This window comes from Sminthopsis crassicaudata, chromosome 6, assembly GCF_048593235.1.
Source record: "Sminthopsis crassicaudata isolate SCR6 chromosome 6, ASM4859323v1, whole genome shotgun sequence".
Classification (NCBI taxonomy): Eukaryota; Metazoa; Chordata; class Mammalia; order Dasyuromorphia; family Dasyuridae; genus Sminthopsis; species Sminthopsis crassicaudata.
The window spans coordinates 54,155,276-54,168,185 of record NC_133622.1 but is presented as its reverse complement, the minus strand read 5'-3'; the positions used below and the strand labels follow the sequence as shown (position 1 = coordinate 54,168,185).

At 34.6% G+C, this 12,910-nt stretch overlaps 1 protein-coding gene across 1 annotated transcript in view; it reads left to right on the top strand.

Moving 5' to 3' along the window:
• LOC141547264 (uncharacterized) overlaps positions 1 to 7,285 on the top strand; it is a 33,117-nt gene extending 25,832 nt beyond the window's left edge. Inside the window, exon 3 of the mRNA XM_074275747.1 lies at positions 7,116 to 7,285. Within this exon, the coding sequence (XP_074131848.1) occupies positions 7,116 to 7,285 (170 nt within the window). The remainder of the gene's footprint in view (positions 1 to 7,115) is intronic.
• The last annotated feature ends 5,625 nt before the right edge of the window (positions 7,286 to 12,910 follow it).

Sequence of the window (12,910 nt, the reverse complement as noted above, 5' to 3'; positions counted from 1 at the left end):
AGCATCTACAAGCCAAACTTCAGGAAATTAAAGTCTAAAGTCAAAGCATAGCCTTGTTTTTCCTTTCCTCTATTTACTTTGGGTAGCAGAGTTGTCAAAAACTCATCCCACTTACAAGTATAATTAATCAAAGAGTCATTTACTCAGAACAAGAAACCTTCTAGTTTAACACTGTCACTTGATAAATGAGGAGCTGGAAGCCTGAAGAGGTACACTGATTTGCTAAGGTCTCAAAGCTATTTAAAATATGCAATTTGTGATAAAACTTCTTGACAATTAGAAAGTCCCCAATTTGCCAGCTATAGATAAAAGGAAGCCAGAATGATTAGCTCATGGTTTTTGTACAGCTAAGCTTAATAATTTGCTTTTATTCCTTATGAGTCTCATGTAACTGAAGATTTACAACTGGTATCACGTCTTTGGGACATAGTTTAACCATATGATCTTTATCTGAAGGCTTTACGTAAATAATCTATTATGTGTTAGCTTGTGCACTGGCAGCACCTGGTCACTGTAAAACAATATTTTAATCAGGCAAAAACATTCTCAGTTTTAGCATTGTTCTGTGTTTCTGTGATTGGAACAGATTAAATAACTTATGTTCAATTGCAATAGTCCATCCATGCTAACAGGTTTTCTTAGGTTTCGTGTGAAGAAATAAAATGGACAAGGACAATTAAAGGTGAAATAGGAATATATGGGACATTGGTAAAGAATACAGAATACATCAGCCTGACCTGTATGTGGGGCAAACAAGCTAGGAGGAAGTTATCTTATTTCAATGATTAACTTATTTGTTTATATTAGTTAAATTGCCCATAAGAGATTTTTTAGGTTCAGAGTAAAACAATATACAGTAGCCTCCCAGAATAGCATTGATTAGGATGATAAAAATCCTGATGGAAATATGCTGCTGCCATCTAGTGAAACCTAGAGAGAAGTGTATATGAGATTTAGTATTACTGCTACCTTTTTCTTCGCTGTTCTATACCTCAAAACCTTTTCTCATTTTCTCCCATTCTCCTTTCTTCTCTTCCATGCTCAGATAAAGAGGTGTTTCTTTTCTTTGCCAAGAGAAATTCCTCTCCTTATGGCTTTTATCCCTTTCCCATCTCCAGGTCTTTGCCCATTTGCTGATTATACATTATTCCATCTTCAATCTCATCCTCTCACCTACAAACATGCCCATGCTTCCCTCACTTAAAAAACTCCACCTTCATCCCCTCAAACTATCATCCCATATCAAGCCAAATTCCTAGGAAATATTACCTCTTTACTATGGCCATTGTGCATTGAACTTGGTCTCTGATCATTCATATCTCATTGGCAAGTATAGGGTTTGTATAGAAATGCCACAAGTGACAGAGGCATATTATAAAGTTTGAGGAGAGTTACTGTCAGAACCTCACTCTTCTCTCTTGAAATGTGATCTGCATATGACTGCTCCACACATGACCTTATTTTGATGCAACAACATTATGTCTAATTAAAGGATTTTTTGATCCAGAATTTTTCAGTGTCTGATTGTTGGGTTCATTATCTGTGATCAGTTCACTTAGATTCACTTTATTTCCATTTTAAAACATAATAGAAACCCCCTACTTCCATCTAGGGAGAATAATCAGGTTCTGTGTCTTGCACCTTGATAACATGCAAGTTCCTTGTGAACTAGTTCTCTGTTTTTCTATTGTTGTTAGTAAACTATTGTACTTAGTCCTGCTTACTATTTTGTTGAACCAGATAGAATTTGTAGGAGATATAAAAGATCAAATATGGTGTCTAACTACAACCAAGAATTTTGCTGGCATTCAATGGAATATTCCCAACACTAGACACATGATATAATTAATTTAGGTAGTATTGGCATTTTAATTCCTCATTCTATTCAAGTTCTATTGAGTTTCCAAATCCAGGCAAGGAGCCTTTGTTAAGCACTTACAACATTCCAGACTCAGTGCTAAATTCTGGAAATACAAATACAATCAGAAAAATAGCCCCTGCCCTCAATGAATTTATATTCCAATGGAGGGAAAACAAAACATAAAAGGGAATTGAAAAGTGGAGTAGGACCCAGAGAAGGAACACTGGGAAGTGAATGTAAATTGTTAGCACTACTGACTATCAACCCAGATTACTTATACCTTTGGAATCTAATACTTAATGTGCAACAAGAAAATAGTATTTACACACATATATTGTATCTAGGTTATACTGTAACCATGTAAAATGTATGGGATTGCCTGTCATCAAGGGGAGGGAGTAGAGGGAGAGAGGGGATAATTTGGAAAAATGAATACAAGGGCTAATGTTATTTAAAAAAAAAACTACTCATGCATATATACTGTCAAAAAAATTATAATTATAAAATTAAAAAAAAAAAAAAAGAAAAGTGGAGTAGGTATCAGTTGGAGCTTTATATTGTAGAGAAAGTCCAGGAGAGACAGTAATGAAACCTAGAGAGAAAGGCAAGGCCCTCCAAAAAGTAGGAAGAAGCAGTCAACCAGAGGGAGAATACACATTAACAGGAAGTACTTTCAATGTGTGAAGTCTTATGATTCTGGAAAGACCCTTTATCATTCCCCCTCCATTAAAATGTAAATAGCTTATCAAAGTCCCTTCTTATTTTTTTGGTACATATTTTCAGATTTTTTTTCTTTTGACTCCTGAAATGTATTTCAAAGTTTCTTTTCAATTCTGTGCTTCTACCCTCCATTTGAAAATCTTCTGTTTCATTAAAAAGCATAATTTTCCCCTTCTAGCCTTATTCATTGAAAGGCAAAAAATAAGGAATACAAACAAAAATAATTTATTCAGCAAATATTATCTCATTACATCTTTGAAATATCCCTGTGAAGTGTATGATATTAGGATCCTCATTTTATATTTGAGTATAGGCAAATATTTGAGTGACTTGGAAGTGTAAATAAATTTCTGAATTAAAATATAAACTCAGGTATTTCTCACTCTAGGTCCAGTATTCTATCTTTATACCCCAGCTTCTAAAACTGTTATTCATAATCCCATATGGAGTCACATAAGTAAATGTGAGTGTCATGAAATTATAACTTATTATCAGTAAATTTTTGATTTGTATACCTATTTTATATGTTTATATACTCAAGGTGTCATGTAAAAATTTTTCATGCAAAAGTGGGTTACAAGTAGAAAAAGTTTAAGAAACCCTTCTCTACATCACCCAGTAGCCTTTAGGGTTCACACACACACACACACACACTTTTCTATTTCTATTTAATAATTGCTGTAATATTTTCATATTTAACTTTTTTGACTTTCCAATAGAATGTCTTAATTTGATTCTTTTTACTTTTAAATTAGATTTGTCTAGATCTGAAAGGAATGCATAGATTTCCACCTTTATGATAGTTTTATAATTTATCCCTGAAACTCACTGAGCTTTTCCTTCAAGAGTTTAGGTTACTTTGTCCTTAGGTATCTGTTCCTTTCTATATTCATTGCTTTATTGAATCAAAAATATCTCCTGGTTTCAGTCATATCTCTATCAGCCCATTATGTACAGTATGAACTCCTACCCTTCACTTTTATCTATGCTAGAATTTTGTATTCCTAGTTTTCCACAGAACTTCTCTACATGGATTTCTCATCATTATATTATGTCAAACTCAGCAATTCTCAAAAATGATCTTGAAATCCTCACTGAATTGCTGTTAATTTCCCAAATTGTTTATCACCATCTGCCTTTATTGAAATTCTATTGTTTATAATACCTCTTCTTGATCTTTTCTGTTAAATATCACTAATCCTTTCAGGCAAATCAGACCAAGTCAATCAAATTAACAAAGAATCATATCTATTCTACTTTATTTTTTTATTTTACTATCCTGTCAGGTAGTTCCATATGACTACTGACTATATTTTTGAATGTAGATGGATAAGTAAGTATCTGAGGTAAGATATGAGCTCAGGTATTCCTAACTTTGTAAGTTCTTTGAGGAGAAAATTCTATATTACTACCTCTAACAGTATTCATAGTGCCTAGAACCATGCTGTCACATAACAATTATTCTTTAAATATTCACTGAAGGACTTGTAATTTATTAGAGTCATTGTCCCAGAGTGGTAGAGGAAAGGAGAAGGGGGAAAGCATGTATCAAGTGCTTACTAGGCTTTGTGCTAAGCACATTATTGCATTATTTTCTCATAAAGCCCTGTGAGGTTGCTGTTGTTATGATCCCCATTTTATACTGAAGTGAATTGAGGCAGAGAGATGTTAAATGATTTGTCCAGAATCACATAGTTAGTTAGGGTCTGAGGCTGGATTTGAACTCAAATCCCCCCTGATTCCAGGCCCAGCCCTCTATCCACTATACCACCTAGCTGCCTTTATGGCAAAGAATTCGATTTTTCAATAAAGAGGAGAAGCCAGCAGGGAAGCTGAGGCAGAATCATACACAAGCTGTTTCTACTTGCCCTTTCCTATCTCCTTGTTTTCGTTCTTCCATATCCTAGAATACCCATACTTTATCTCTTGGATTGTTGCTGTCTTACCCAAATTTTAAAGCCCAATCATTTCCAACCTTTTCCAGAAAGTCTTCCTGCTTGCCTCTATCAATAACGACTTTTACCTTCAGATCTCACCTAGCAGTTGATTTTATAACTGAAATGCTCTTACTATATAATTTATACTTTCTGACACCTTACCACCCCTTTATCACACACAGTCCTAGTTTGTAAGTTCATTGGAAACTTTTGTCCTATATGGATTTTTGTAACTCTCATGGTTTTGTACTATCAGAAGCATTTTTTAACTTTTATACATGAAACAAAAAGTATGTTTTGGTGCTTGTTAAAAGAGATGTTGTTAAGGGAGGCTTTAGGAAATTGGGTTTGTTGTGTTTCTGGCATATGAATTTTCCCCTTGTGGATCTAGTGGTTGAACTACTCATCATTCCAGTTGTGGGTACCATTCAATTTTCTCATGAAAATACTTTGGAGATACCATCTGCACACCAAGGCTAATGGGTGGAATGGACTTTGATGAATGGTGAAGAAGTGGGTGTCTTATACTTTTAGTGATGCAATACATTTAGTTATGGTGGTATATTGTCTATTTTGGAATGAATAGTAGAGCAGAATTTTAGGTAAAAACCATTTCTTATTTTTTTAAGAGAGCTTGAAGCAGTCGGTACAATCCTATGACTCAATGGGAACCTTGAGAGATTGCATATAAAGAACAGGTTATCAGGGAATTTGACTTGAATTTATAATGAGTAATAAAAATTCTTGCCCTTTGAGACTCAAATTCCAGAGGGTTGTGGAGAGGATGACATGGTAGATTTAATACAGACATGAAAGACAGAAGTTCAAGTACTATGCTAGCATATACTGAGGCAGCTATGTGGGGCAGTGGGTAGAGCTTTTAAGTCTATATTCTGGAAATTGTGAATTCAGACTTGATCATAGGAATTTACTAGTTGTTTGACCTTAGACAAATCCTTAAATTCTGCCTCAATTTTCTCAACTATAAAATGGAGATAATTATAGCATTATTCTCCCAACATTGTCATGAAAATCAAATGAAATCATATTTCTAATGTTGAGCATAGTGTTTGTGTATATAATGGGATCTATATAAATGCTTGCTATTATTATCATTATTATCATCATCTCTGGCTATGTTACCCTTTGTAAACCACTTAACCCCTCAGGACTCTAAACAATTTTGTAAGTCTTAAGAAGAAAAGGTACCAAAATGAATTGGTAAATTTTGCTCATGTAGGAAAGTCTTATGCCAATGAAATTACAAAATAAATTCCTCTCCCATAGAATTTAGAGTGGCAAAATACCTTAGAAATTTCTCTCATATGTAATATACCCCCTTCTTTTTATGGATGAAGAAAATAACTATAAATTTAATACTGTTTTTACTTTACCATGTCACCTTCCCCAAGATCATTTCACATCGGTTACTCTTTGCCCTTAATCTAGCACATGCTGACCCCTGAACTATACACGTCCACATCAGATGCTTACTGGCTATGTAACTCTGACTGTAACTGTGACTACTTAACCTCATTTGCCTTGATTTCCTCATCTATAAAGTGACATGGAAAAGAAAATGACAAACCATTCTAGTATCTTTGCCAAGAAAACCCAGATGAGTTTGAAAAACCAGATACAGCTGAAAAATGGCTGAGAATCATATTTAAGCTTTTAAAGCTGTCTTTTACACGGTTGTGCTAACTGTAAAAATTTCTTCTAATTTCCCTTTCTTCTTATAATATTAATATAATATAAATTATTCTTCTGGTTTGAAAAAATATCACTTTGATTCAGTTCACACATCTTTCCAATATATATTTAAAATTATCTTTTTCCTCATTTCTTAATACACAGTAGTGTAGTAAGTCACCACATTCATATACCATAACTTGTGCAGTCATTCCTTGATGGATGGTTCTTTTTGAATCCAGATGCAGTGCTCTGTCCATTGAGTCACTTAGCTTTCTAGAAACTACTTTGCTCAACAATATGCCAATAAAACTAACAGATTAGGTTAAATAAACATACACTTATGAAAATAGGACACACTGAAATTAATAGAACAAAAGAGAAAGGATCCTCAGTCTCAGGGGAAGAAATTCTACAGATTGGTAGATATAGTATATAAAATACCAGAACTGAAATCAGGAGACCCTGAGTTCAAATATGATCTCAGATACTTAATACTTATTGGTTATATTACTCTGAGCAAGTCACTTCACCCCAATTGCTTTGCCTTTTATAATTCAGCCGAGTGCCTTAAAAATATTTCTTGAATTGGACTGAATTAATTAGCCAGTTTTGTTGCATTGCATTGTGTTCCTTGGTTTGTTTCTTGAGCATATGTTGGTTCTCTCTATTTCAATTGTAAGAATTATGAAGAATGGAACCATACTTTTTATATTGTGTTTTCTGATTTCTACCTAGAAATTCACTTAATACAGCTGCCTGCCAAGAGCTTGGTAAATATTATTGAGTGATGGACAGAGTTCACTGTAATAAATGTGTTTGCTTTTATGTAGTGAATGGGTGTGTATTTTCAGTGGGAGGAGAATTGCATTTAGAGATTAATCTTCTACTTGTCCCTTGATTAGCCTCTATGTCTTCAAAAGAACAGCAGTCCAGTGTGATAGAAGACTTCAGGCTCAAGCAATATGGCAAAAAACTGGGCTTCTATTCTGCTGGGGCTGCAGCTCTGCTTCTTTGGCTATGGGGCTTGTGGGAAGGTTCTGGTGTGGCCGGTGGAATGCAGCCACTGGATTAATATAAAGACAATTCTTGAAGAGCTGGTACAAAGGGGTCACTATGTGACTGTGCTAATACCTTCTGCTACAATTCTCATTGATCCCACTGACTCTTCAGGCCTGAACTATGAGGTTTTCTCTATATCAGAGACTAAAGAGGAAGTAATAAATAAAATGGAAACCTTTTTGGATGAGATGATATACGAAGCTAACAGCTTTTCATCCTTGAAAACTGCATGGAAATTTCATACAATAATGAAGAAATCTGCTACTGAAGTAGTATCACACTGTGCATCTGTAGTCTTCAATCAGACTCTCATGGAAAAACTGAAAAAAACTGATTATGATGTCCTATTTACTGATGCTGCATTTCCATGTGGAAGCCTGATAGCAGAGATGCTTGGAATCCCTTTCATAAATAGTCTCCGATTCAGCATGGGGAATTCCTATGAGAAATACTGTGGAGTACTTCCATGTCCTCCTTCCTATGTGCCTTTGCCTCTGTCCACACTGACTGACAAGATGACCTTTATGGAAAGAGTACACAATATGCTACTATCTCTCTTTTTTGATTTTTTCCTTCCTTCATATGACAAAATTTGGGAGCAGTTTTTCAGTGAAGCATTAGGTAAGAAAAATAATTTTAGAAGTGTTTTCCTATGAGCTGTCTTATTTTCAGTTTTGTCTGTCACTGTGATTGTTATGGCCTTCTTCCATGAATTTAAGCTTTTCTTCTTTGTAGAACATAAACAGACTGAGAAAGCTTTTCTAGTATAAAGATACAGGTTTCTAACTGCCTTAAATATAGTAATACTATCTATAATGACTGCAATAGTATATTAGTAATAAATAATCTTTCTGTAGTGATGAGAAACAATTATCACTAGTAGAAAAAGAAAACATTGACCTAAATCAATTCTCTTACCAATGTGCTCCTTGTGTTTCTCCACTCCTGATGCATTTTCATGATCCCCAAATGTCTTTCCTTATCACTCTATAATCCTATTTTTCAATTTGTGTTTGTCAATACATTTCAGGGCTTGAATGGCTGGTTCTTCTTGTGAGTTATTCATTGCCATTAACCCCTTCTTGAGACCTAGATTTCCTTTCTACTGAGATATCACAAGACAAAGCATTTATTGAGGGGTGTGTGTGTGGCAAAATAGCTCTCTGAAATCAGAGCAAAAACAGCTTTAATTTTTTAAACAATTTTTATTTCTAACAAGTGCAAAGGTTTAAAAGAATAAAGTTTAAAACTGCAGATAACTTTAGTTTGCTGAAGTCTTACAGGCAAAGGTATGAAACATTAGAACTTCATCTTTCTAACTTCATAATTTTTTTCTTCCTCACTATCTTCTTCATATCATCAATAATAAAAGTGAAACTGTGCAAAACATCTTTGAGCTTTCACACCATAGCTATGAGCAAATTTAACATCCAGGGGACAGAATTCATTTAAGGAGGATTCTGGAACTCTATCAAGCCCATGGGGCTGAAACTTTGGTCAACCATTTTAGAAAACAATGACTATAATATAATATAACTGATGATTCAAAAAGTCCATAGTACTCTGATTTATTATGATGATTATTAATTTTTCTTCAGGATCTTTAATAAGAAATTATATCTCTCTCCTGTGGCAGAGAACTATGGGACTCTGGGTGTGGAATATGAGATAAAAAACTACAGAATCAGCTCTAAGGGCAAAGTTTTTCTTGATGTGGTCTTCCCACATTTGTAGGAACACTTTTCACTGTTAATCATGTGTTTGTGGTTTAGTGGATGAGTCCTAGAAAATTGACTGATTAATACAGAATGCAAATGACTTGCCTGATTGGTTATTGTCCTTCATTCCCACTATGTTAGAGTTGAGTTATAGTGTGGCTGACTGTGGCTGATCAGACCAAGATGAGCTTGGAATGCTCTGCCACAGAGTGGACACAAACAGTGTCTATTTGGGGCAGATTCTCTATCTTTATACATCTTGCATTCTTCTGAGCTAATTCAATTCTGCTTTGCTCATAGAGCACAGCACCTTGTCTGATGAGGGTATGCCATCCTGAGGGGTGTACCTATGTATCATTGTATCCGTGTCTCCCATGGTCCCATATCAGTATGTCCCATAGTTATCCAATCAATTTTAAAGTTCTTAAGAGAGACCTTGAGAGTGTTCTTGTATCACTCTTTCTAATTATCTTGTGAACTCCTGCCCTGTGAATTCTGAATAAAATAGTCTCTTTGGCAAGTGTACATTTGCCATTAGAACAATATGGTCAGCCCAACAGAATTGTGTTCTCTGAAGTAGAAGGGACTGAAGAACAGTTTGCTGCCTGACAACTCAAGGAGAAATACCAGGAGCAGAACATGTCTGTATAAAATGTTTGTAGATCTGATCAAGGCTTTTGATAGTCTCAGGAAAATTATGTCAAAATTTGATTGCTCAGAGAAGTTTATCAGTATTGTGTGACACTTTCATAATGACATACTTGCCTAGGTTCTGGACAACGGACAATGCTCTCAAGCTTTCTCAGTCACCAATAGAGTAAAACAAGGTGGTGTAGCTTGCTCCTATACTTTTTAGCATGATGTTTTTAGTCACGTTGCCAGATACCTTCAATGAGGACAAACATGAAAATTTACTAAGGTCATTTGGAAAAATATATGAATCTTTTATGTAAGTTTGCCTTTGCAAAAACACTTGTGTTTCAGGATAGTATTATAAGGAAAGAAAAGGAACTTCCAAGAACAAATTAGAACAGAATGAGTCCATCAACTTAGACTGCAGATAGATAGTAGAGGTATGCATATATATGTGTGTATAATTTATTTTATTTGAAATACCATGTATTTTATTTATACAATTAAATGCAATATTTTGAGAAATGAGTCTATGGGTTTCTGTAGACTGCCAAGGGATCCAGGAAACAAAGAAAGATTAAAAACCTTGAAATCTGAGGGACTGATTCAGTTTTTTGCAAGGAGAAAGAAAGATTAAAGGTGGAGAGAATGATTGTTGGGGTGAGGTCTGAGAGGAGATTGGGGGAGATGACCTCAATCACTATGATTTCCAATAAACATATACTGATTTTTCTATATCAGGAAGAGATGTCTGCCTCCTCTGAACTCTTAAAGTACCTGGTTTAGAAGACTCATAAAGTTCTTGCTGTTTTCTATCTTTTGTTTGAATAGCCCTTTAAAGTATGTAAAAATGGGTTACAAATATCTTCTTTCATCTTGATGACAATCCTGAAGTGTAGATGCTATGTTATTACCATTTTAAAGCTGAGGAAACTGAGGCAGATCAATCTTGTCCAGGACAATACAGAGTACTGAGAACAATATCTGAAAACTGATCTTCTTGGTTCCAGGTGCACCTCCTTATATCACAGTTATTTTGCTTGTACAAGAATATAGACATCTTAATTTCTCATGATTTCAGAGGGTAACCCCCCCTGAAAGCTGTGCCGAGTTTTTTCTTACCTTTTTTTTTACTTTACTACAAATACCTGCAAACCTTAAAATTATGTGCAAAGAAAAAGTGAAAGATTATAGAAATCTCATTTATTCCTAGTCTTCCATGCAAAGAAAAAGAAAAATTGGTTTTAGTTTTTATTCTCCCTTTTCTTACAAGACAGACCTCCTTGCTAATTTAGCTAACCCATTCTCATCTGTATCAAGATCTAGATATTTTATCTAGGGTGTGACAAGCTTATAAATTGATGATTCGACCATCAATCATTTATTAAGCAATTTTTCTGTGCCAGGCACTGTCCTAAATCTTGGAAATTCAAAGAGATAAGTGAAATAGTCCCTGTAATCAAGGAGTTTACATTCTAATTGGATGGCAATGTTGGTATAGGGTAAAACGTAGAAGGGAGTTTGCTAACAGCTAGACAGCAAAGGCCTTTTGTACAAAGAGGTGCTTGAAGTGACTCTTGAAGGAAAATGGAGATTTAAAGAGATGGAGATGAGGGAGAACAGCATTTCAAGCACAGAGGACCCAAATGCAAAAATACTGAGAGAAATTATGCACTGTCTCTGATTGTTCATTGTGGCTTAAACCTATAGTACATGGAAGGGAGAAATATGTTGGCAGATTAAATAGGAAAATAGAAAGAGTCCAGGTTGCAAAGAATTTTAAATACCAGTCAATTTTTGATTCTAGAATTAGTAAGGAGCCATTAGTATTATTGAATAGGAAGGTAGCAGGGTCAGGTCTGTGCATTAGGAAAATCACTTTTGTAACTCTATGAAGAATGAATTAGGGAGGGGAGAAACCTGAGGGAAGAGAATTGAATTAGGAGGCCATGGATTTTTGATCCACCAATTCTTTAGAATTAAACTGTTTAATCTATGTTAATATTTGAATTTTTTCTTCAAAGGACATTTATTGATTACACCTTTATTCTACTATATTATGGTCAATTCTGGTTTTCTATCTTAATTAATTTCATTTATTTATTTATTTATTTTGACAAAGCAATCAGAGTTAAGTGACTTGCCCACGATCCCACAGCTAATAAGTATCAAGTGTGCAAGATTGGATTTGAATTCAGATCCTTCTGAGTCCAGGACCAGAGACTGACTCTTTAGCCATGGTAACATCTATCTTCATTTATGAAATATTTAACACCTGCTAGGTTTTATAGATATGTCATACACATATGCTTAATCCTTTTGATTCACACATAGTCATGGCTATGGAGCTATCATATCCAAATTTTCTAAAATTCTATTAGATCCTTAATATCTTCTTCCCTCTTTCTATTGCTTCCCCATAATTTTAATGTATTTACACATAAAATTTTGTGAGTGTATGTGTTTTGCATCTGTGTATAGCAACCTTCTTCTATCCAGATAAGAGTAAGTTTCATGTGGTATCCATTTCACTATACTTATTCTTTTGCATGCTCTTCTTGAATCTGATTACAAGAGAAATAGTAAATTTGAACCCTTTCCTTGGAGAACATTTATTGATTGTATTTTATTTTATTGTGTTATAATCAATAAAGATTGCTTTGTATTTTTTTGTTTTCTTTGTTTTCAATTCATCCAACTCCTTTCTCTGAAACATATGAGGTGACTCCTTTCTTTTTCCTCCTTCTCTTATTATCATCAGAATAGAATAGATCTACTCTAGATTATCTGTGTAATTTATTTTTCCATTATGGAAGGAAAGGAGGAAATAAGCATTTATTGATTGCCTACAGTATACCTGGTACTTGCTAAGTGCCTTATTAATATATATATATATATATATATTTTTGTTTTGTTTTGAGAGGCAATTAGAGTTAAGTTACTTTCCCGGGATCCATGAAACAAAAAATTAAGAATAGAGGCTTTCTGAAGACCTTGTGTTTGTTATTCAGGTAGACCCATGCCATTAACTCTGATCATGACCATTTTGTAGAGAAAGTTTAACCAGAGCAAAACTCAGAGCAAAACCAAGCAGCTCAGAAAATATATTCATCAGAAAATATATAATCTCCTTACCAAATGGTGAATCTGGCAGTGAAAATAAAGGGTTAAGAATATAAATTCAAGGGTCAGCTAGTTGGTTTAGTGGATAGAGCACCAACCCTGAAGTCAGGAGGACCTGAGTTCAAATCTGGCCTCTACACTTAACACTTCCTGGCTCTGTGACC